Source organism: Pleurodeles waltl, chromosome 4_2 (genome assembly GCF_031143425.1).
Source record: "Pleurodeles waltl isolate 20211129_DDA chromosome 4_2, aPleWal1.hap1.20221129, whole genome shotgun sequence".
Classification (NCBI taxonomy): domain Eukaryota; kingdom Metazoa; phylum Chordata; class Amphibia; order Caudata; family Salamandridae; genus Pleurodeles; species Pleurodeles waltl.
The window spans coordinates 862572620-862598139 of NC_090443.1; the positions used below are offsets into that span (position 1 = coordinate 862572620).

General features: G+C 46.6%; 1 protein-coding gene across 2 annotated transcripts in view; it reads left to right on the forward strand.

Moving 5' to 3' along the window:
- Window positions 1–25520, forward strand: part of USP24 (ubiquitin specific peptidase 24) — a 1409949-nt gene that overhangs the window by 1022491 nt on the left and 361938 nt on the right. For both annotated transcript variants that reach the window (XM_069232604.1, XM_069232603.1), the window contains exon 53: window positions 21681–21784. In XM_069232604.1, coding sequence (XP_069088705.1) covers window positions 21681–21784 — 104 coding nt within the window. The remainder of the gene's footprint in view (window positions 1–21680; window positions 21785–25520) is intronic.

A 25520-nucleotide genomic window follows, 5' to 3' on the forward strand; every position in this document is an offset into this window, starting at 1 on the left:
AAGCCTCATGAGGTGGAATTTTGGTCCAAAAGGGCCTTGACTGGTCATTGGACACAGGTAAGTGGGGGCTGTTTCAAGGCACTTGCTCAAAAAGATAAAGCCTCAATTTACAACTTCATCAGCTGGCTCTACACAAGCCAAAGCCTTCCACCTAGCCGTGCAGAATCTTTTTAGATGGCTTGGTTGCCCTCTCAACTGCTACTCAATGGTGGGACTTTGGTAACTCTGACCCGAATGCCTCCCAGCTCAATGTTTCAACAGGCTCCTTTGTTGGCACTTTCAAAAAGTCTGTTCTGTCCCAAGCTCTGTCAACTCATTCTCTCTGCGCTGCTTTCTGAGCTGCCCTCATGACCCTTTAAGTCAGCTGACTTCATTCAAGTGACAAAAGAGAGAGTAAAGCCCTGTCTTGGTGACTAGCCCCCTGGTATAGTTTTGATGGAATAACTTCTGACAAAAAGTATGGTCTTCCAGAAGTTAAAAACTGATAATTCCCTACCCTCCTACAGTATTGAGTCTATCCTTTACCTGGATTAACACAAGACAAGTAGTTTTGCCTCTTCTCTAGAAGCATACATCTTACCCTGCTGTTCCTCTTTCCCAGGAAATTTATTTATGTACTTAGGTGGTTCAGAGACTGCATAAACACAGAAGATAACATTGTCTTCCACAGAGGTCAAATCAAATATTTTAACTGTAATCTTGCAGCCTTCCTGTGCAATTTCAGAACCTTTCCTGCCCTTTAACAGGGCACTCTTAGAGCCTACAATGGTTGACTGAGAAACCCTTTTTGGGATTGGCAGTCCACAGACAGATTGCTATACGAGACAGACCTGCCCCACATAAATCAACATTCTTGTTGTCATACAGCTCACCAGAGAGTCTAGTCCAGAAATCTGAATGTAACTGTTTTTCTTACAACCCTACCAGACCAAGAGTCTAAGAGGCTGATCTCTGCACGACTGAAGCAGTGTATAATCCCGCCCCCCTGGTATACCTCCGTAAAAAAAATATTGTTGCCCAGAGATTTTCATTTTTGATTTGGGTATTTGGATCATTACAGAAATAATTTAGCTTGGGTAGACATTGCTGATCTGGGCTGAATTTTTCTGGACAACATTTTAAAAATGGCGTATGTGTTGAAGTGTTGATGTAATATTTTAGGAACCATGAGACCTATATACTTCATTTTGGTGTCAAAAAATAGGTTTTGGGTTTTTAGTAGTCTTATAGAGACAGAAAATAACTCCTCACAGCAACCCTTTCACCATTTTCCAAAACGGCGGTTACAGTAGAGATAGAAGAGACATATATGGAAATGAAACAAATATTAATGTTTTTTAATCCTTTTTTTATACACCAAACAATGTTTTTGATCTGAATATGAAAGAAATAATGTTTATCGCTCCTGTTTTATATACATTTTCATAGTTCAATTTATTTATTTGTTTCTGCAGCGCTCGTGGTACATTTGCAGAATGTTGAACATTTGAGAAGAGCACATTGACAGGGTCATCTTTTTGTAGTATAGGTTTTGCAAGTACATGTAAGTGCTGTAGGTAACGGTTTTAGCACCCGTCACTATCTTTCCAACTTAATTCACACAGATCTTTCTCTACATATGCAAGATCCAAAACATTTACACATCCTCTGATCAATTAGATTGGTCTTGTAATGTGTCCACGCATGAGATCAGTGGAAGGTCGCTTAGCGGGACTGATCCCTTGAACTCACTGTACCAAAGATAGCCAAATGTATGATGGTCAGAACTTGTTTTCCACACTTGCACAAAGTATTTTTCTGCATCTTTAAAGTCACATTCTTCTTCTGTCTCAGCAAATCCTTTTAGAAGCTTCACAGTTTCAGCAGTTAAAGCTCCAAGCTTTGTTCCAATTTTGCTCATAATGTCATCACCATTAGAATATGTGTCTTGATAACAACACTGGGCATCTCTGGTTCAAGATTCTTGTACAAAATATGAAGCGGAATTAAATGGCTTTTCTTGCCTGTTCCATAACGTATCCATAACTCTGACAATCATTGACTTATGAACATTGCAATAAATCTATGTAGCACAATAGTGACACGTGTCATTTGACAGTACAGTGACACGGTTGAAACTATTTCGAACAGTTCACTCAACATGTGGCCCAACATGAAGGTCAGCTTCCTCCAATTCGTTAAGTTCTTGAACAGTATTTCCCATACCTTTCGACTATATTCCTGCAGGCACCAACTCCTCATTGACAGTCATTCCATTTGCAATAATTGGAAATTGTGTTCACTGAAGCATCAGCAATATCTTGGAGAGTTAACATCTTCAAGTTCATCTTGTTCGATGTTGATGACCAGAATTCATCAAGTTGCACAGGGTAGAGGTGTAGAATATTTGATGCAGGCAAGGTCGATTGTTCCACTTAGACATTTGTCTGCTTCTCTCACATTCTTTGACAGATAGTTCATGATAACTGTCAAAGACAAAGTGCAGTTCTTGCAAGATGCACACTGACTTTGAATGACCTCTCCGAACATTTGAATGGATGTAATCTTGACCATTCCCAATTGTGACATATAGTCCACACCAGCAGCAGTTTTCAATGAGGACACTTGTTTGAACTGAAATTCTTTAGGTGAGAGCACTTGTACGTGTTTGTGTTTCACTGGTTTGGTTGCAGCATTTCCATCAAATAATGCATTTGTTGGAAGAAGGTCATGCAACAGAATGTCCTTGTTAAATTCACCCCTTTCTTTTGCTACATCCATCCCTCTGTGTGCTTTCGAAAGTTGTTTTTTTGTAACCTGTTTTGTAATGACTGGTTGGATGAAATTCTTACTATGGTAATTAAAGCTTGGAAGTTTAGCTTTAGTTATTATCTCAAACAGCTGTTTCTTTTTCAAGAAAAATCTCTTCTGCTTCAATTCTGCATATAGTTTTGATCCATGTTCCAGGGCATCTAGTAGAAATGTCTTTATATCTTTATCCACATATTGTTTGGTCACAATGTTCTGTAGTTGCATAGGCTCATTCATTTTAAAGGGGTTTCCTTGCTGCTGCACGAAAGGAAGAAAGCTGTCACCATGTTTATTAAAGCGTTCCTCTTAAGTTTGTGGTGAGGAACAGTTTCACAATGGTCAATTAATATTGAATTTGTTATCTCTTTGAAAACATTGTAAATAGAAAGGACTTCGTGGTAAACTTTGTTTGGTTTACATGTCTGACCCACAATTTCCTTGAAGCTTTTCTGTGATCTCTCGATTGTCTGTTCCAGTTTCATATCTGGAGCCACAGGATTGAACCTTCCCTCTGTCTTTCACCACAAAATGTTTTTGGAAGAATTTTCTTTAGAGGTATGATTTTTCCACCTCTAGCTCCTTCACTCTTTTCAAATACCAGGACCCATATCTTAGGTAATTTATGCAGTTGAATTCATGAAACACAGTAATCAGTGGCTCCACAGTCTTCACGTGCAGCTCCCAATCACATTACCAATCAGCATGTGCCAAGTTTTTCACTAGAGCTATCATGTGTAAAACATTTCCCCAGTACTTGCAAAGTTCTGATTTTCTTCACATTCTTTGACAAACTCTACGAATTTGGTTTTCAGATTTTCTTATTTTAAACTGTGTATTGGACATTGCCTGGCTTTGCTTTATGTCTTTTGAACGAAGTGCCCCCTGTGCCTTGTTCACTTCTTAGATAAGATTTGAAAAAACGAATTTGTCATTCTTGTTCCAGAAAGCATTTGAATGCAATGTTTCCATAGCCTTGTAATGAATGGGCATAATGATGAGTTCTGCTTAATACTGACTGGGCAGTTTTGCTTCCAAGGTTTTCAGCCTCAATAAATGCATCCTCTACGCCACATCCACTGAGATAACTTCTTGCACATAACAGCACAACATTTGTCATGTGGAACACCACCATCTTTGGATAAAGACCATAAAATTTTACTGGATTACTACTGGATGCCCGCTACAATACAGAAAACATCTTCACACTGAGCATGCACATTTTGGAAATGTGTTTTTAGAGCTGTGTATACTGTTGCGTAGTTTGTGATTGGAGATGCTATTAATGGTAAAAACCCAACCTTCTTCAGTGGTATGGTATTATGGTAGAACAGAGCATGAATTCCAGCCCACGGAGGAACTGGCTTTTCTTCATCCTTCAGTCCGCACCGAATAAGCGATGTGATAAATTCAGTTGAATCAGCTTTGCATGCCGCCAAGTAGAAGATATATGTCCTTAGCCACTTTTAAACCTTCTGGTAGACTGGGACATGTTGATGGTTTGTAGTGAATTTGCACACCTTGGCAAGGGAGTTGGGTTATAAGTTTGCAGCTTTGTTTATTCCTACAGCTGACACAGCTGGTTTTCCAGCAGCTACTTCATTGGTACAGTCTTGCAAAAGCACCATGGCAGTGTCATGTGTGCTGGATGTTCCAGACAAAGAAGAGCTGTCTTCAAAATCAAAATGATCAAGAGCAGCAATTGTAAATCCTTTCCTGGTAAAGTGACTTGTAAGTGGTGTGCTGTCAGATTCGCAAGAATTTACAGCATGAGCTGCTAACAAGTTCTTGCTCCATACTATGTCATTATAACTTGATGATACACCAATCCTGTTCATTGAAGTGATTAGCTCTCTACTTTTGCAATTGTCATACATTGTGTGGGCAGTCATCATGTGTAGCGGAATTTTCTTTTTGTCATGATGTAATGCATAAAACATGATTTGGGAAAGAGAGTACATTTGCCGGGCTGGCTGTGATCACAAAGTTATTTTTGGACGTTATTCACCAATCCCCTTTCCAACAGTTTTTTGGACCCTGTCTTATCGAAAGCGGCACGTGCCACCATCAGTGATTTGAACATAACCCTATTGTTCGATGGAATTTGTGGCTGTAGATACTCCTGCCATCTAGTCTTGGGACCAGAGTTGTAAAACTTGTTTTTCTTCGAAGAAGTTGTTTCGAGTCACGAGACCCAGTGATTCCTCCTCTCAATGATATTACTCCTTTGTTAGATTATTTTCTGTCTGTCATCTGGTTCGGACGTGTGTGCCTCCGCTTCGTCTTGCAACTCCGTTCGGTTCCCTCAATCTATCCTTTCTGTATTTCAGACAGTATTATTGTCATTTGCGCTTCTTCTGTCTTAGCCCTCTCGCTGCTTGAATCGGTTCAAGCTCCGGCTGACCACCCTTCAGGGCACCAGTGGGCTGCCTTGGCCCTACCTTCCACATGGCTCTGGCACCAACATTAATAGTTCCCGGATGGAACAGGCTCCATTCCGCTTCTGTTCTCGGTGCTACGCCAAGTTCCCACACACTGACTACTACCCTATGTGCAACCTCTGTCTCTCTCCAGACCTCTGCAAGGCCGACTGTGACGCCTGCAAGTCTTCCGGTCGAAAAAGACCCTTCTGGATTTTCGAGCTTGTCAGCTGGAAATGACTCCAAAGATGCCGGATGACACTGAGAACCTCTTTGGAGAGGAACTTGCTCAGCAGGAACCACAGCAGGAGAATGAAGCCCTTTCTATCCAGGACAGCTCAGAGCCAGAGGTCAAGTTCGAAATCAAAAGCCAAGAACTTTCCTCTACCCAGCGTGTATGTACTGTGGACCCTGCATTCCTGCACAAATTCACCAAAAATGCCTTACAGCCCGTTATAGAGATTTCCAATCCACCACTACCATCTGGCCATTGTCGGTACCAAAAGACTGTTTTGCCTGTCCACCTTCCAGTGTGGCAATAAAAATGGTCGCAAAGGCCAAAGCCACGCCATTGGCTTTGACCTCAACAGCCACTGACTGAGAGATTGTTTTGGTGTTGATCCAAACCTCGACACCGAGCCGACACCCCCCAGCCTCAACATCAGCGCCAACCAAGTTCTCAAAGCACAAGCCTTCGGCACCGAAACCCTCAGAGCCATAAATCTCTTAAACCAGAGACTCAGGCCAGTACACCACCAGCCTCTCTCCGGTTGTGCCAATCCTGGAGAAAATGGATGCTAGACAGCGCAATCTCCAGGTTCAAGAAAGCACAGGTCGGATCATTGCAACACTTTCCTTTCTTGAGCTCCCCAAAAGGAAGCATTCCTTTCAAGAGACCCTCAGCATTCCTGTCCCTACTAGCCCCCCGAAGGCCTCCTCCTCTTCCTCCACTGCTTTATCCACCTCCTCAATCTCCACAATCACCCATTCAAGGGGATGGCACTCTTCCGGGGTTGCCACAGCCCTACATGGGTGTTTAGGGGCTCCTTCTGTTGACAGTGACCCATGGCATGCCTGTGACCCTGATCCCACCCCTTCAAATTACCCTGACCTTTACCCTGCACGGCCCTCACCAGCGGAAGACACTAACTCTTATGAGCAGATTATCGCTAGAGCAGCTGCTTTTCACCATGTAGAGCTCCAGAAAGACCCCATTGAGCAAGATTACTTGTTCAACACTCTTTTCACCTTGCATATGGATATGCAATACCTCCCCATGCTCATTGGGATGCTTAGGCATTCAGAGGCTATCTTCAAAAAACCTGTATGTTCCACGGTTATCATTCCAGAGGTGGACAAGAAATACAAGGTGGCAACAACTGCCCATAAGCGGGCTAACAGCCAGGCCAACGGAGACCTCTCGTCCAGAAAAGAAGAGCAAGAGGATTGAGGCCACGGGGAAGATGGTGGCAGCACAGGCAGCAAACAGTTCATCCAAACCCAATTCTCAAGCCCTTTTGGCCCGGTATGATCTGGCCCATTGGGATGAGATGGAGGGGTTACTGGAGTACCACCCGAGGAGCACCGTTTAACGGGGACAACAGATTGTCTTGGAGAGTCACACCATCACCAGTAATTCCACCTGGTGCACCCTCAATGCAGCAGCCACCGCAGCTCGCAGAATTAATTCCTTTTAGGAAGGCATGCTTCGGTTTGGGGTTCTGACTTTAAACCTGAGGTCCAACAGGCCTTTCACTGAAGAGCACCTGTTTCGGCCACAGGTGGATACCACTCTAGAAAAACTAAAAAAAAAAAAAAGGACAATAACAGTGCAAAGTCCTTGGATGCCCTCCAAACTACCACACAGAGCGGCTCCTTTTGTCACCCTGGGGACAAAGGGACATACAAATCCTCCATAGGCTTCTACATTACACACCAGACAACCTCAGTCCTCCTACACTAATTCTACGAAGGCTCCTACAGGGGGTCTCTAGGAAGCTGGCTCTGTATATGCTATTCCAAAGTGAGGTATGGTGTGCACATAGTCCAGTGGATCCCCAGAGTCTTTACTGAGGCCAAGGTAGATAATACATATTCGTCCTTTTGTGGTAGTGTGGGCGAGCAGTTAGGCTTATCAGAGTGTAGTGCTAAGCATTTGTTGTACATGCAAAGTCAAGAAATGAGGCACACACTCAATGACCAACTCCAGTCCAGTGTATAAAAATTATACTTCGTTACTTTTAATCTAGAACCAAAAGTATCATTGTTGCAGAAAAGTACAGTTTTCAAGAATGTATCTGTATCAGGTTCAGATATCAAATGTACTTTGCTTATAAATCAACAATGAATAAATGTTTATTCAAGCAATACTTTTCAATAGCAAAAGTGGACATTTAGTGCAAAAATCATAGACTGCAGTGCAATCCTGTGGGAAGAACAGGAGAGTTAGTTTAGCGGTTAGTACTTGACTTACTATCGAAGTCCACAGGGCAACGTTCAAGGAAACACCAAGGGTACACTACCAGAAGCATGGGGGCAGCCGGGTGTAGAGGTCAAATGTGATCTGGGATTACCAATGAAGACTGGGGACACTCGGAAAAGAACAGTTTGCAGGTAAGTACCCATGGTCTCAGGGCACGGGTTCATATCAGCACACCGGAGGGCCACAAGGCAGCACCAAATATACACCGTCAGAGGTTCAAGGGTGGCCGAGTTCAGGGTGCAAACACAGTGTCGGGTCGGTCGCTCAATGCAAGGCAATAGAGATCTTTGGCTTCATAAAGAGGATGTAGGTTTGCCCCAGGGAGCTGAAAGAGGAGGGCTGGTAAATTCAGATGCCACTGGACGTCAGAGGACATCGGCTGGGTTCCTCAAGGCCAGGGGGCTGTGGATACAGGGCTGCCTTTGGACATCAGGAAATCTTCACCGGAGCCGGTCGCGATCAAGGGTGTCCTCTGCGTTGAGGCTGCAGCCATTGACTGGAGGTGGAAGGTGTTGGGGGGGGGGTTTCACCTCTGCTCTGGGCAACCTAGGGGTGGTCCCAGCTGAGAAGGACACTCCTTCTCTTGTCTACTAATTTTCCCACCGGACCTGCTGTCAAAAAGGTGCTTCGTCCAGGAGTGGCATCTCCACTGGCTGGAGTGCCCGGGGTCAGCATAACAAAGGGCAAGAGTTTGAGGCTCACCGCCAAGTGTTGCTGTTCCTATGAGGGGGAGGTGTGAAGCACCTCCACCCGGAGCAGGCTTTGTTTCTGACCTTTGAGAGCACAAAGACTCTCACCACATGTGGTCAGAAACCTGTTTGGTGGTAGCAGAGGCTGGTCTGCCACACACTAGAGAGTTAGTCGGATTTCAGGGGGCATCTCTAAGATGCCCCAAGTGTGTATTGCTTAAATTCAACACTGGCATCAGTGTGGGTTTATTAAGCCGAGAGATTTGATACCAAACTTCCCAGTCTTCAGTGAAGCCATCATGGTGCTGTGGAGTTCTTAATGACAGACTCCCAGTCCATGTACTTAATATGGCCACACTGTAAGTACATAATGCTCATGCAGCTATGCCCTCCCCTGTGGTGTAGTGCGCCCTGTCCTAGGGCTGTAATGTCTGCAAGAGAGGTGACTTACCTATGCCACTGGTGATGTTTTGAAGGCATGGCACTCAGGGATGGGTCCCATGTCCACTTTACCTTTTTCGCTGGACCAAAACAGACAGAATGCAATGGCAGTGTGCATGTGTTTGGTGAGGAGCCTCTTAGAGCGGCATAATACATGCTGTAGCCCTTAAAGGCACTCTCAGGTCACAAGGCCCTTGGTACCTCTGGTAAATTTTACAGGGGACTTAGCTGTTGGCCAGAGTTGTGCCAATTGTGGGAGCAGTGGTGCAGTTTAGGGAAAGAACACAGGTGCAGGGGACTGCTTAGCAGGGATCCAGGACACTCTCAGTAAAGTTATCATCAGATATCAACCAAAATGTGGGGAGTGACCATGCCAAAAAGGGGCCCTTTGAAATGAAAGAGGATGGGATTAACCTTTCTCAAGAGAGTTTTCATTGTCTAAGTGGAAGAACCTGGAACGTCCTTTCTGCATTGGCAGTCCCAGGTCTGTGTTCCATTGTGAAGTTAATTCCCTGTAGGGAGATGGACCACTTCAAAGGTTTAGGGATCTGACCTTTTCATCTGCTTAAGCCATCAGTCAGTTTGAACAATGAAGTGAGTACCAAACAGATATGGTCTCAACGTCTTCAGGGTCCAAACCACAGCAAAGGCCTCCCTCTCAATGGCACTCCAGTACTGTTGCCTGGGGAGTTACCTCCTGCTGATAAAAGCAACAGGCTGGTCATGGCCATAATTGTTGGTCTGGGACAGGACTGCTCCTATCCCATGTTCACAGGCTTCTGTCTGCACAGTGAACTGCTTAGAGTAGTCTGGAAATTTGAGAACCGGTGCTGAGCACATTGCCTATTTCAGGGTGTCAAAGGCCTTTTGGCAACTAACCATCCAGTTTACTTTCTTGGGCATCTTTTTAGAGGTGAGTTCTGTGAGGGGGCTCACAATGGATCCATACCCCTTCACAAACCTCCTGTAGTACCCAGTCAAGCCAAGGAATGCCCTAAATTGAGTCTGGGTTGTTGGAGCTTCCCAGTCCATAATTGTCTGGATCTTGGGCTGTACGGTTTGCACTTGGCCTCCACCTACAAGGTGCCCCAGCTATAAAAGTGTACCCTGCCCTATCTAGCATTTAGATGCCTTGATAGTGAGGCCTGCAGATTGCAAGGCCTGCAAAACCCTCTTCAGGTGGACCAGGTGATCCTGCCAGGTGCAGCTAAAGACAGCAATAGCGTCTAGGTATGCTGCACTAAAGGTCTCCAACCCAGCAAGGACTTGATTCATTAACCTTTGGAAGGTGGCAGGGGCATTCTTTAAACCAAAGGGCTTAACCGTGAACTGATAATGCCCAACAGGTGTGGCGAATGCTCTTTTCTTTTGCTTCTGGTGCCGTATGATTTTGCCAGTACACTGCAATTAAATCAAAAGTATGTGTGGAAGCTACTGACATCTCCCTTCTGCTGTGCAGGATGCTTTCAAGAGCAAGACAGGTCCTCTGTCCTAGACAGAGCTGTACTCTGGAGGGTTCCCCTGGGCCCAAGAGCTCAACCTGGTAATGGTTTCAATGTTTTCCTATGGGAGGCAAAACAAGTTCAGCAAACAGGTTCTGTATGACCACTTACTAGACCAATCTCTGGGACTTAAGGTGAGTATTGGCCAAGGGTCAGGACCACACCAACAGGTCACTCCGGGCAGCACTGGGCCAGCCGGGCACATCATTGGGTGCCCAGTGTATTTCAATTGGTATTGGTGTCTGTGGAAATAGACTTCAGGCTCTGGCTAGGAAGCCAGTCGGGGAAAACCAACATATAGGTAACAAACGTAAGGTGCTCTGGAACATAGGTGCACCTTTGGTCCTTTTCACCAAGGCCCACGGGCGATGGATGCAGGGGTGTCCTTTGGTGTCGGGTTTCTGAGTCCTAGAGCACTCGTGGTTGAGGGTTCCTGCGGTCTGAGGCTGCAGGTGTTGTCGTGGAATCCAGCGGTCCAGGAGTAGTGAAACCACAGTGGACTCAAGCCCAGGAATGCTGTGGGACGTCATGGACACCAGGGGCCTACTTCAGCTCGGGCCTTAGGCTACGGGTGCAGTGATTGCTTAAGGTGTTTCGTTTGTCTCACCACTGAAGCTGCTGGAGAGGGTCCCCTGCCTGCAGGGGAGTCGGACGACTTCAGGGAATCCAGGAGGGGTGAAACCACGATGGACTCGGACTCTGGGGAGCTGTGAAACCTAGTTGGCACCGGAGCTCCACTCCAACTCAGATCATTGACTGGGGGTGTAGAGGTGACTTCTGGTGTCGGGCCTTTGCTCTTCCGGAGGCTGCTGAGTCCTTTCTTTAAAGTTTGTTGGGGAGCAGGTCTCCTGCTTACAGGAGTATTAAGTCTTTTTCAAAGGCAGGCAGTCCTCCTGGGTTTCTGGAGGCCTAGCTGCAGGGCGAGCCGTCTTTTGGTGCAGACTCCATCAAGGGTTGCAGATTGGCCGAAGGGGTTGGTACCAGGTCAGCTGCTTTTTTTCTCCTTTTCAGCTGGTGTGACTCTACAATGTCCTTGGGCTTCATATGTTGTCAGAATCTGAGTTCTTGGGTTCAGTGGTGCCACCTAAATATTCAATTTAGGGGCATTACAGGGAGTGCCAGGTGACAGCCAATGGGTTGCCCACCTTTAGGGTGACCACACCCTTTCTATGACCACTTCTGTTGGGAAGTGGGCATAACCCTGACCATCCAATTCAAGATGGAGGAATTTAAAAAGTGTTGTCCACTTCAGCTCATCCACCTTAGGGGGTAGGACTTTTATGATTTGGGGACACCTCCCAATGTAACAAATTTTCCTGCCTGTCTTGCCCCCAAGAATGGGGGTCAGGACAGGGAGGAGGTATTCTCCGTAATTTGGAGAGACCTGGGTTACATAGCAAAGGTGGCTGGGGCATTCAAGCCCCCTGCCCTGGAATACACATCCTGCATGACCTGTGCACAACCTGTGCCCAGAACAGGCTTTGGTCCTGGCCTCTGAGATCATAGGCTTCTCACTCCAGGAGTTCAGAAACGTGTATATAGTGACTGTACTGGTTGAGACCAGTCAGTCAACACTCTAGCAGTCGGTAGGTTTGTACATGTATTATTAAATCCATCACTTGAATCAGTGAGGGTTTATTAATATGAGATGTTTTATACCAAACATCCATGTGGTCATTGAAGCCATCATGTAGCTGGGATACTCATGTTGACTAATGTCCACCCCATGTATTTAGAATTGCTTCCCTGCACACTTACTGTGTTAAAGAATCGACAAAGACATAGTATGGGCTTATTTGCTCATGCATATAAGCCCTCACTTGTAATATTATGCACCCTGCATTAGGGCTGGAAGGCCATCCTGTAGGGGTGACTTACTGATATTACAAGCAGTGTTTTAGGGGACATAGCTCCCAAGTGTGTGCCATGTCGTGTTTCCATTTCCGGGAACACCTTGTCAGGCATACTGCATTGGCAGTCTGCATCAGTTTGGTGCTCGGTCCCTCAGAGTGACACAAGTTGTACTGCAGCTCTAAGGGGCCATCTTCAGTACCCATGCCCTAGGTACCAGTGGTACCATTTACTAGGGACTTACAGAGGTGCTAAAGGGCCTGATCACTTGGGAATACATTTTTGGGGAATGAACACTGGCACTGGGGACCTGGTTAGCAGGAACCCAGTGTACTTTGCACTTCTGTAGGAAAGTGGCCTTTGTTACAGTTAACCCCACACACAAACACACCTTTTTGCTGCTATTGATGCTGACTTGAATGAGAGTGTGCTGGGATCCTGCTAACCAGGCCGAAGCACCAGTGTTCTTACCCTAAAAATGCACCATTGTTTCCAGAATTGGCACACTTCTGGCATACAGATAAGTCCAGAGGGATAATTAGGAAAAACAAGGCAGAGTCACAATCTCAGCCAGGACCATCCCTAAGGTGTCCAGAGCTGAAGTGTCCCCCTCCTTGCTGAATCCTCCATCTTGGTTCTAAGGATGAAGACTAATAGGGATAGGAATGTGCCACCCTCAGGGACATTAGCCATTGGCTACTGCCCTCTAATCCTAAAAACACCCCTAAATTTTGTATTTAAGGGTTCCCTGAGCCAAGCTAGTGAGATTCCTGACGACCTCACAAGAAGAAGGAGGACTGCTTAGCAGAAGCTCCAGCAGAGAAGTAAAGGAGACAACAACTGACTTGGCCCCGGGCCCTACTGGCCTGTCTCCTGCTTCAAAGAATCTGCAGAAGAAAAGTGACACATCCTGCAAGTCCAACGACCTCTGGAAAAACCTCCAGAGGACTGCCTGCATCACAGAAGATCAAGAACACCCGTGGACAGCGGCCCTGTCCAAAGAAGAACAGAAGAAGAAAACTCTTCTGAAGGACTCCCACCTCACTCCAGAAGCGTGAGTCCTAACCTCACTGCACCAGAAACCCTGAAGCCAGATTGTGGAGATTGAAGGTGTTCAGTTGTGTCATTATTCAGGTATTTACATTCTTCTCAGTCTTTGAGACCCTTAGGAGTGAAGTGATAGATGTAGGAGGCTGTCTCAGCTCATGGTGTACACCTATGGTGTGGCATCCTATACTGGGTCAGGCAACCCTTAGTGATTGTGTTTAGGTGTCCAGATAGCAAAAGTTCTCTAGGGGTAGCTGAGGCGAGGAGATGAAGCTTATCCAGGAGCACACTGCACCAGAAGCCCAAGACCTGAGTCCAGGTGGACCAACCAACCAGAGAGGACCCCCAGGCAACAGTGACTAAGTGCCCACCCTGGGTTGACCTATCCACCCCTCCACGATGATGCCTGCAGAGGCAATCCCGAACAACTCCCTGACCGCAACCGCCCTGGATGAAGATAACCAACGCCAAAGGAACCACTGCACCCGCAGCCTCCAGGCCTTAGAGAAATCGACATCCAGTGCAGCAACGATCAGCAGGTGTATCTCTTCCCTGTCTGACCTGTGGTGTGCCCGAGACACCCCCCTGTACCTCGTCTGCAGTGCCTGTATGACCCCCGGGGTCACCTCATAGAGTTTCATTGGAAATCTGATGCCCTGTTTGCACCCTGCACTGGCTGCCCCAGTGCTGCTAAGGGTGTGGGATTGGTGCCTACTTGGGGCCCCTCCAGTGCTCCTCTAATCCCCACTAGTCTGCCCTCGGAGCCGCAGGTACTTACCTGCTGGCAGACCGAATTCAGAGTACCCCCTGCCTCCATAGGAGCCCACGTTAAAATTTCTCAAATTTGACCTCTGCACCCAGCTGGCCTCATGTTGCTGGTGGTGGGTGTTTGGGGTTGACTTGGACCCCCAGCGGTGGACTACCTACAACCTAGAGACTGGAACTGTAAGTTGTGTACTTACCTTTAAAACTGTACTTTATTTTCCTCCCCCAGGAACTGTTCTGAAAATGCAGTGTCCACTTTTAAAATAGATATTCTCTGTTTTCTTAAAAACTGTTTACTTGACTAAAGTGAAACAAAGTTACTTTGATGTCTGTGCTAAGTACTTACCTGCAACATTATTTACTTCTGAACTGAGTCTTGTGGTTCTAGTAATAAAGTAACAAAAAATATATTTCTATATAAAATACCATTGGTCTTGAGTTAAGTCACTGAGTGTGTGTTTCTTCTATTTCTTGTGTGTGTACAACAAATGCTTAACACTACCCTCTGATAAACCTAACTGCTCGACCACACTAACACAAATAGAGCATTAGTATTATCTATTATTGCCTCTGTCAAGCCTCTGGGGAACCCCTTGGACTCTGTGCACACTATATCTCATTTTGATATAGTATATACTGAGTCAGCTTCCTACAACTTCAGTCAAAGTTGCATCTGAAAACAAGGCAAAACGTGTGCTAGTATTGCAACCAGTACCCAGCTCCCTACAACATCTCTTTTCCTTTTCACACCTTTCTCACCTGCATGAGGAAAAACAGTCTAGCAAAGGAGCTTATGCTGATGCGCAATATCACTGAGAGGAGGAGGCTCGTGACTGGAAACACTTCTTTGAAGAAAAGCAAGTTGCACCACTCCCAACCGAGCACTAGATGGCAGGTGTATGCAGAGCATGGGAATCTACAGCACTGTCACAAACAGATTCCTACCAGCTAAGTAACATAATCCTTTCACCGGTAGCCAATGAGGTTGGTGACAGTAGGAGGAGATGAACGCATGCTTGGGAAGTTTAAACAGAAGGTGAATAGCCAAATGCTGAACAATTTGCAATTGTTGGGTTAGGTAATTTTTTTTAGCTTCCCAGGGCAAAAGGTTAAGACATTTTCTAAATATCCTCAGTATCCAGAAGGAGGCTTTAACCCCTTCTGCGATCTGGGTTTTAAAGCATAGGTAAAGTGCAATTGGTCGACCATCCCCCGACTAAGCAGACATGAGGTAAGCTCCAAACAGCAAGATCTCCATTTTCTCCAGGTTGTGTTGGAGCAAGCTGGCCTTAAGCCAACCCATTACTGCTACTACGCAGGTTGCAGATTTTGACCCAGCTGGAGATGCGTTGTTGTCATAGGTCAGCAGAAGCTGGGTTTCATCTGCATAGGAGTCCACTTGGATACTGAATGATTTAATTAGCTATGCCAGTGGCTTCATATAATTATTTAAAAAGTGTGGGGCTCAGGTCCGGGGAACTCCACACTTGAGCATCCATGCACACTGACTGTTCTCTGTGCTCTAAAAGGAAAAACGAACCCAAGCAGACCAAAGCAGTCCCCTCCACTCCTATGGCGGTCAGGGTACATATCAGGATCTGTGTGAGGTTGTGTTGAACACTGCGGAGTTTAGTAGATCATATAGAGAGCCAGCTTCCTACAGGAGAGGTGACATTTTGGCCTGCGTCCAGAGCAAATTTGAACGGTTATTTCTATAAGCTCTGTCTTTGTGCTGTGGAGAGCCCTGGAGCCAGATTGTGGAGATTGAAGGTGTTCGGATGTGGCATTATTCGGGTATTTACATTCTTCTCAGTCTTTGAGACCCATAGGAGTAAAGTGATAGATGTAGGAGGCTGTCTCAGTTCATGGTGTACACCTATGGTGTGGCATCCTATACTGGGTCAGGCAACCCTTAGTGATTGTGTTTAGGTGTCCAGATAGCAAAAGTTCTCTAGGGGTAGCTGAGGCGAGGAGATGAAGCTTATCCAGGAGCACACTGCACCAGAAGCCCAAGACCCGAGTCCAGGTGGACCAACCAACCAGAGAGGACCCCCAGGCAACAGTGACTAAGTGCCCACCCTGGGTTGACCTATCCACCCCTCCACGATGATGCCTGCAGAGGGAATCCCGAACACCTCCCTGACCGCAACCGCCCTGGATGAAGATAGCCGACGCCAAAGGAACCACTGCACCCGCAGCCCCCAGGCCTTAGAGAAATCGACATCCAGTGCAGCAACGATCAGCAGGTGTATCTCTTCCCTGTCTGACCTGTGGTGTGCCCGAGACACCCCCCTGTACCTCGTCTGCAGTGCCTGAATGACCCCCGGGGTCACCTCATAGAGTTTCATTGGAAATCTGATGCCCTGTTTGCACCCTGCACTGGCTGCCCCAGTGCTGCTAAGGGTGTGGGATTGGTGCCTACTTGGGGCTCCTCCAGTGCTCTTCTAATCCCCACTAGTCTGCCCTCGGAGCCGCAGGTACTTACCTGCTGGCAGACCGAATTCAGAGTACCCCCTGCCTCCATAGGAGCCCACGTTAAAATTTCTCAAATTTGACCTCTGCACCCAGCTGGCCCCATGTTGCTGGTGGTGGGTGTTTGGGGTTGACTTGGACCCCCAACGGTGGACTACCTACAACCTAGAGACTGGAACTGTAAGTTGTGTACTTACCTTTAAAACTGTACTTTATTTTCCTCCCCCAGGAACTGTTCTGAAATTGCAGTGTCCACTTTTAAAATAGATATTCTCTGTTTTCTTAAAAACTGTTTACTTGACTAAAGTGAAACAAAGTTACTTTGATGTCTGTGCTAAGTACTTACCTGCAACATTATTTACTTCTGAACTGAGTCTTGTGGTTCTAGTAATAAAGTAACAAAAAATATATTTCTATATAAAATACCATTGGTCTGGAGTTAAGTCACTGAGTGTGTGTTTCTTCTATTTCTTGTGTGTGTACAACAAATGCTTAACACTACCCTCTGATAAACCTAACTGCTCGACCACACTAACACAAATAGAGCATTAGTATTATCTATTATTGCCTCTGTCAAGCCTCTGGGGAACCCCTTGGACTCTGTGCACACTATATCTCATTTTGATATAGTATATACTGAGTCAGCTTCCTACAACTTCAGTCAAAGTTGCATCTGAAAACAAGGCAAAACGTGTGCTAGTATTGCAACCAGTACCCAGCTCCCTACAACATCTCTTTTCCTTTTCACACCTTTCTCACCTGCATGAGGAAAAACAGTCTAGCAAAGGAGCTTATGCTGATGCGCAATATCACTGAGAGGAGGAGGCTCGTGACTAGAAACACTTCTTTGAAGAAAAGCAAGTTGCACCACTCCCAACCCAGCACTAGATGGCAGGTGTATGCAGAGCATGGGAACCTACAGCACTGTCACAAACAGATTCCTACCAGCTAAGTAACATAATCCTTTCACCGGTAGCCAATGAGGTTGATGACAGTAGGAGGAGATGAACCCATGCTTGGGAAGTTTAAACAGAAGGTGAATAGCCAAATGCTGAACAATTTGCAATTGTTGGGTTAGGTAATTTTTTGTAGCTTCCCAGGGCAAAAGGTTAAGACATTTTCTAAATATCCTCAGTATCCAGAAGGAGGCTTTAACCCCTTCTGCGATCTGGGTTTTAAAGCATAGGTAAAGTGCAATTGGTCGACCATCCCCCGACAAAGCAGACATGAGGTAAGCTCCAAACAGCAAGATCTCCATTTTCTCCAGGTTGCGTTGGAGCAAGCTGGCCTTAAGCCAACCCATTACTGCTACTACGCAGGTTGCAGATTTTGACCCAGCTGGAGATGCGTTGTTGTCATAGGTCAGCAGAAGCTGGGTTTCATCTGCATAGGAGTCCACTTGGATACTGAATGATTTAATTAGCTATGCCAGTGCCTTCATATAATTATTTAAAAAGTGTGGGTCTCGGGTCTGGGGAACTCCACACTTGAGCATCCATGCACACGGACTGTTCTCTGTGCTCTAAAAGGAAAAACGAACCCAAGCAGACCAAAGCAGTCCCCTCCACTCCTATGGCGGTCAGGGTACATATCAGGATCTGTGTGAGGTTGTGTTGAACACTGCGGAGTTTAGTAGATCATATAGAGAGCCAGCTTCCTACAGGAGAGGTGACATTTTGGCCTGCGTCCAGAGCAAATTTGAACGGTTATTTCTATAAGCTCTGTCTTTGTGCTGTGGAGAGCCCTGGAGCCAGATTGTGGAGATTGAAGGTGTTCGGATGTGGCATTATTCGGGTATTTACATTCTTCTCAGTCTTTGAGACCCATAGGAGTAAAGTGATAGATGTAGGAGGCTGGCTCAGTTCATGGTGTACACCTATGGTGTGGCATCCTATACTGGGTCATGCAACCCTTAGTGATAGTGTTTAGGCGTCCAGATAGCAAAAGTTCTCTAGGGGTAGCCGAGGCGAGGAGATGAAGCTTATTCAGGAGGAATGTAAAGCACTTGCAATGCCACAGTAGTCAGAATGTAACTCCCACACATGTGTTACAAAAGTAAAGGATTCTTTATTACAGACTAGCAAAGTTATAGCTGGAGATATCTACACACAATGTGTTTCAGGACCCTTCCCAGTGGACCCCAAGGAGATCCAATGTAGGAGGCTGGCTCAGTTTATGGCGTACACCTATGGTGTGGCAGCCTATACTGAGTCCCGGCAACCTTTAGTGACTGTGTTCAAGTGTCCAGATAGCAAAAGCTCTCAAGGGATAGCAGTAATGACCAGCTAAATCCTATCTAGGAGGAGTGTAAAGTACTTGCAGTTCCACATTAGTCCGTAATCACTCAAAAGAAAGAACCACACTAGGTGTTGCAAAAATAAAGGTTTCTTTATCACAACACTAAAGTTACTCTAACATTCGTATGTCCCCACCTGGAGATACCAACACACAAAATGCACTTAGCAATATTAATGAAAAGCATAAAAATACATGGGGTCCTCTGGGGTGCCAATCCATATACTAGGAAAGTGGAATGTGAAATAGTGAACCCAGCCAAGGTAAGTACGGTAGTTAGCTAGGGCCTGGGGAAGGACGAAAACACTAGAGGTAAGTACAGCAATTGTCACCAGCGACTAGGTGCGGAGTGGTTACCTTCTCAGTCAACCCATAGGCTAACACAGGAAAGTCGCGGTTGGAATTTGTGAGTTTCAGGACCCTCCCTAGGGGACCTCAAGGAAACCCAGCGACAGGAAGAAGGTTGGAGAGTGTCCCCACTCAGGGATACCCAGAAGACAGGAGTACCTACACCAGGGGACCCCGATGCATAGGGGTGAAAGGACGTATGAAACCCTCACTGAAGTCAGTAGAGTCCTCAGTTGTCCAGTTGATGTTGCAACCAGTGGACCAGGCAGGTTGGAGCCCAAGGGTGGATTCCAGATGTAGAAGACCTGAAAAGGTAGGGGACAGAGTCCAGCACCATCTGACGTACCCAGGTGGTGCAGGTGCTAATGCCCACTCTCCTAGAGGTAAAGTTCCTGTGGGTTGGTGAAAGAGGTCCAGCTGGGGTGTCCAGGAGCTGCAGAAGATCCTAGGAGTTGCCTACAAGCTGTCTCACATTGGTCACCCTCCAAGGCTTCCTAGTCTGACTCCCCATTGGATGCAGGATTCGCCATTATCTGCTCCGCTGGCAATCCATTACATCCGAGAGGTGGATTTTGCAGCTAGCGCCTCTTGGGGGTTCACCAAGTTGATGGTGGTGGTCGCAGCTCATCTTTGTAAATCAAGGGTTTCAGTTTTCTCCTCTCTTGAAAACTGACTGTTGAAGGCAGGCTCACTCCCAGCTGCTGTCTCCCACCTCCAGACTGGCTGACCTTCAGCATTTGGTTGGGTTCACTACAAACATGCCGAAGTCACACCTGACTTCCCCTCAGATGCTCCCTTTCATTGGAGCTGTTCTGGACACAGTGCAGTTTCGGGTTTATCCTCCTGAGCGGCAAGTCCAGGATATTCAGGCTATGATTAAGATGTTACAGCCTCAATCCTGGATTTCGGAGAGAATGACTCTGAGGCTGCTGGGTCTCATGGCCTCCTGCATCCTGCTGGTGACACATGCCAGATGACATATGCTGGCTCTGCAGTGGAACCTGAAGTTCCTGTCGGTGTAGCATCATGGGAATCTCTCCCACAAGGTCCAGATCTCAGAAGGAACTGTGAAAGATCTGCAGTGGTTGAACTGCAATTGTTTCAGAGGCAGATTCCCGTCCCTTCCTCAGCCAGATCTGAGAATAGTGACAGATACATAACTCCTGGGATGGAGATCAGAGGCATCTGGTCTCTGGCAGAATCCAGACTCCACATCAACCTGTTGGAGCTCCGTGCTATCCAGCTAGCTTTGAAGGCATTTCTTCCCTCTGCCACGGGGACAGTCGTTTGATGCACCCATAGGCTGTGTTCTTCATGGCTCTGCGCTTCTGGCATGAAAAGTTGTGAAAAGAAACTGACATCAGTGCTCCGGGGTGGCGCCTATGTAGGACCCACAACATCATATCTGCATGGTCGATGACACAGGTGGAGCCAATAGGCACCACCTAACAGCGTGCAGGGGTAATGCTCCGAAAAGTCTCCAGATCAGGCTGATACCTGGGGGAAATTCAAAGATAAGGAATCTGAAGCTAGAATATGTCTGTGCCAGAATAGACGTTACCAAAGGAAAGTAACTTGTTCATTTCATACAGCTCTTCCTCTCTCCTGCTAGTTCACTAGTGAACCAGCGAGCGGAGGGACGGAATCTTGTTGTTTTTAAGCTGGTTTTGCACCCCCATATTGGCGGTCTCAGACAGCCAGTTATTCACTATAAACACATCTGACACAACATCGCTAGTTAGCACAGGTTTGATAGATGCCATCAGCAAGGATATATTTATCTTGTTCCAAGCTTGGGTAGTGAGGGGCACGCACGCTCTTCTTATTCTTAGGAGAAGACCAGTGCCAGGAGAAGGAAATTATAAAATGACCAGCCCAAAGAACCTCTCTAGGCCGTTCAAGGCTTAAGGTATTGGAGTATGTTACATCAATTCTGTGACCTGCTCCATGTGTCAGGCCCTTTGGGGTCATTGATAGACCAATGGCCATGAGCACAGCCAACCGCTTCAGTGCTAAGTTATCAGAGGGGTTGTCCAGATGAATGTTAAAATTACCCAGGGTTGTAAGGTTTGGTTAGTTGAAGATTTTATGTGCCAGCACCTGGGTGATGGATTTGGTAAAATCTCCAGTGTACCCCAGGAGCGGTACAACAGGACCCCCTCCAAGGATGTGTGTGAAATGCAGAAGCCCAAGGCTTCCACGCTATCAGTTCTTCGACCTGGAATGTGGTGCACTTTAGTTAATTTCTAAATGCTATGGCTAGTCCTCCCCACCTCTCCAGCCCTATCTGTCCAAGGGGGAGGGCCAGTTGCAAATCTGGACAAGAGTCTTCAATATGCGAGGTTTCAGTCATAAAGAGGATAATCTAATTGCTCTTCCTCAATCAAGCATATGAAGCTGGCAGTGTTGACATGCAAACCAAGGTGCTGTTAAAGTGTCCCGGTTTGAACATAGTTAAATGTAAAATGTTTCATTGTGATAAATATGTAATTTGAAAGGATGACATACACTGTAGAAAAATGTACATATTGATAAACCGGATTTGTAAGTAAGTGATTAAAGTGAAATTGATGTATTGCAGACCAAGCTTAAACACCCATTTTACCCAACAATGGCGAAGTTGAGTTTACAACTTGCAACCCAGTTTCTCTTCCAAACGTATCTGCGCACAAAGAAAAAACTAAGGTAAGAATGGACAAGCTACACATGAAGCCACTGTTGGACTGAATGTTAAGCCATATTATTGGAATGCCTATTGTCATAAAGAGTCTGATGGCTAACTGTATGTTTTCTCAGCACCAGAAGTGCTATTTCTTTTAAGCAAATATGTCAGTAATGTGTGATTTCTTTGGGGGGGGAGGTACTGGGGGATGTAACTTGTGCCAGGCTACAGTGTTAAGGTTTAAATGTGGTCGCTGCCCCAAAACACCCTGCTTGCTTTGTAGGTGACTGTGGAAATACTCAGACTGGAGGAGGAAGAACTTGGTTGTACCGAGGTTAGATGTACGAAATAGCTAAACTACTCCAAAATGTATTTTGAGTTTAAAGTAGCATTTAGATTTCCACGTGGTGCTAGTAAAACCTAAGTTGATCAGATTCCTTGACAACCACCAGCTTGTCTGGAACAGCTCACCCTGTGGCTATCTGAGATCGAAATGAAGAAGTAGGATTGAAATTTACCCTTTTGTACAACATATAATTTAACACGCCTACAGGAATATTTGTTAACGTCACAGTACAGATCTTACTCATTCTGCAGCACTATGTGTAGCATCAACATTCACTTATTTTTTTCTTAATTTAGACTATGCTTTGGTACGAGCAGGAGCGGGCTTTGGATATATACCTTTACAAATATTTATTAACTCAAACGTGTGTCAGGATACTGTTGGCTAGGCTTGATGTAGCTTCTTTACATTGAGCGGTAATACCATCAAATCACACATCTAAATGATTTTACTAGGTCAATGCTATACAAATACCCCCATAAATGAATGATTTAAAATTAATAATCATAAACCTTACTGAGTCTGGGAGCCAAAGCCTTCTACTTGCTCGGAGGCAGTTGGAGTAATTTAGTCACAAAAAGTAAAGCTAAAATAATCCAAGTTTATTTCAGTTTAGGAAAGCTGTTCAAGCCCAACATGAAAAAGTTCCAAATAATTCTTACATATACAGATTGAGTTTTATGAAAATATATTTTTACAGGGTGCTTCCAGACATGTTCAAAGCAGTTTTAAGTTCCAGGAAATGCCCTCAGTGTACCTCATTGTGGGCTCAAGGGAAAATTTAGCAGTGTGAGATATCTGGTAATTTTACCATTAGGTGACAGAAATTGATCCTTCAATGTACAAAGAGTAGCAACAGTTTTAAGAACCTCTTTTAAAATGTAATTACACTTGCTACAGTGAGATATTTATCGATTTGAGGTATACCTACTGAGTAGTATACATTATTGGTCCCTTTTGAGTCTCTTTCTATTAGTCCCAGTCTGTACTTTATATTTATAGTTTATGCTTGATGACTAGTTTGTGATGTTAAGGGAGGATGAGGAAATGTTAATAACTATCATACCTGTGGCTTCTTTATGTAAACGATTTCCAGGCGCCAGACTGAATACAGAATATTTTTTAGTAATTGTTGGTCACCAGTGCCAGGTGACACTGGACACAGGTCATCCCCATTCAAGGATCTGCACATCAACACAGGAAGTAACTTAACAGATTAAGGCCCTCATCCTGACCTTGGCGGGCGGCGGAGGCCGCCCGCCAAAGTCCCGCCGTCAGGTTACCGTTCCGCGGTCGAAAGACCGCGGCGGTAATTCTGACATTCCCGCTGGGCTGGCGGGCGGCCGCCTTCAGGCCGCCCGCCAGCCCAGCGGGAAAGAGGCTTCCACGATGAAGCCGGCTCGGAATCGAGCCGGCGGAGTGGAAGCTGTGCGACGGGTGCAGTTGCACCCGTCGCGTATTTCACTGTCTGCGCAGCAGACAGTGAAATACATTTAGGGGCCCTCTTACGGGGGCCCCTGCAGTGCCCATGCCAGTGGCATGGGCACTGCAGGGGCCCCCAGGGGCCCCGCGACCCCCCCTACCGCCATCCGGTTCCCGGCGGGCGGACCGCCGGGAACTGGATGGCGGTAGGGGGGGTCGGAATCCCCTCGGCGGCGCAGCAAACTGCGCCGCCTTGGAGGATTCCAAGGGGCAGCGGAAAACCGGCGGGAGACCGCCGGTTTTCCTGCACTGACCGCGGCCAAAGCGCCGCGGTCAGAATGCCCTGCGGGGCACCGCCAGTCTGTCGGCGGTGCTCCCGCCGACCCTGGCCCCGGCGGTCTAAGACCGCCGGGGTTAGAATCACCCCCTAAGTGTAAGGTGCCATAGGCATTGGTAGTGATGTTTTTCTCAGTTCACGTAGACAGGATTGGCACCTTCCAGGTTGCTTTCTCTGTTTCGTTAAGCATTTTTCTTTTGCCAATTTTCATTTGTTTTTCATGACAAGGTCCCTTTCAAAGTCTTCCACTTTATGACCTATAGGAAATATCTCAGAACAATGTCTAAAAAATAAACCTGTAGGAAACTGGCCACTTGGACCAGTGGTACCAAGGGCCCTGTGGTCAGAGAGGGTCCCCCAGGGCTGCAGCATGCATTATGCCACCATAGGGGCCCCCTCACCAAACACATGCACACTACCATGGCAGATTCTGTGTGTTGGTGGGGAAAAAAAGGTAAAGTCGACATGGCATTCCTCTTTGGATGCCATACTCACAAGCCACTGCCTGTGGCATAGGTAAGTCACTCCTCTAGCAGGCCTTACAGCCCTAAAGCAGGGTGCACTATACCACAGGTGAGGGCATAGCTGCAGGAGAAATATGCCCCCACAGTGTCTAAGTCCATTCTTAGACCCTGTAAGTGTAGTGTAGCCATATTGGGTACATGGGTTTTCATTACAAACTCCACAGCTCCTTGAAGGCTTCACTGACTGCTGGGAAGTTTATTATCAAACTTCTCAACTCAATAAGCCCACAATGATGCCACTGTTGGATTTATTGTAAAATACACACAGAAGGCATCTTAGCGATGCCCCCTATATTGCACCCAACCCTCTACTGTAAGGCTGATGGGTCTGTGCCAGCCTGCCACTAACAGACACGTTTCTGACCCCTTTGAGTGTGAGACCTTTGTGCTCTCTGGTGTCAGAGACAGTCTGCCCTGGGTGTAGTTGCTTCACACCTCCCCCTGCTCAAACTGCAAACTGCAACACTTGGCTGTGAGCCTCAAAGGTACCTGTCTTTTGTTACACTGCCTTAGGGCAATCCAGCTAGTGTGGATGCCCGCCCCTCCCACATGCACACTTTTGGCAGCTGGTCCGATGGGAAAATTAGTAAACACAGGGAGGAGTGACTACCTCAGCTCGGACCACCCCTAGGGTGCCCAGAGCTGAGGTTGTCCCCTCCTTGCAGAATCCTCCATTCTTGTTTTGGAGGAGGATGGCCAATTTTAAGAATGTGCTCCCGCCCCAAAAGGAGTTGGCACAGGAAGGGTGTAGCCCCCCCTTAGGGACAGTACCCATTGCCTACTTCCCACTGACCTGAAATGCCCCTAAATCTAGTATTTAGGGGCACCCGTGAACCACCTTCTTCAGATTCCTGGCAACCTGAAAAGGACTAAAGAGCCGACCCCAGCAGTGAAGACGACAACTGACATGGCCGCAGCCCTACTGGCCTGTCTGCATCTTCAAGACTCCTGTTACAAAAGGCTACGCGTCCTGCAGGACCAGAAACCTCTACAAACCCCCAGAGGACTGCCTGCCCACCAAGAACTCCCAAGGACCGTGGTCCTGTTCACAAGAAACCTTCCCAAAGTGCTCCAGAGCCTGCCCGATCCACAAGTCCTGCGCACTCTGCACCAGACGCCCACAGCCCAAG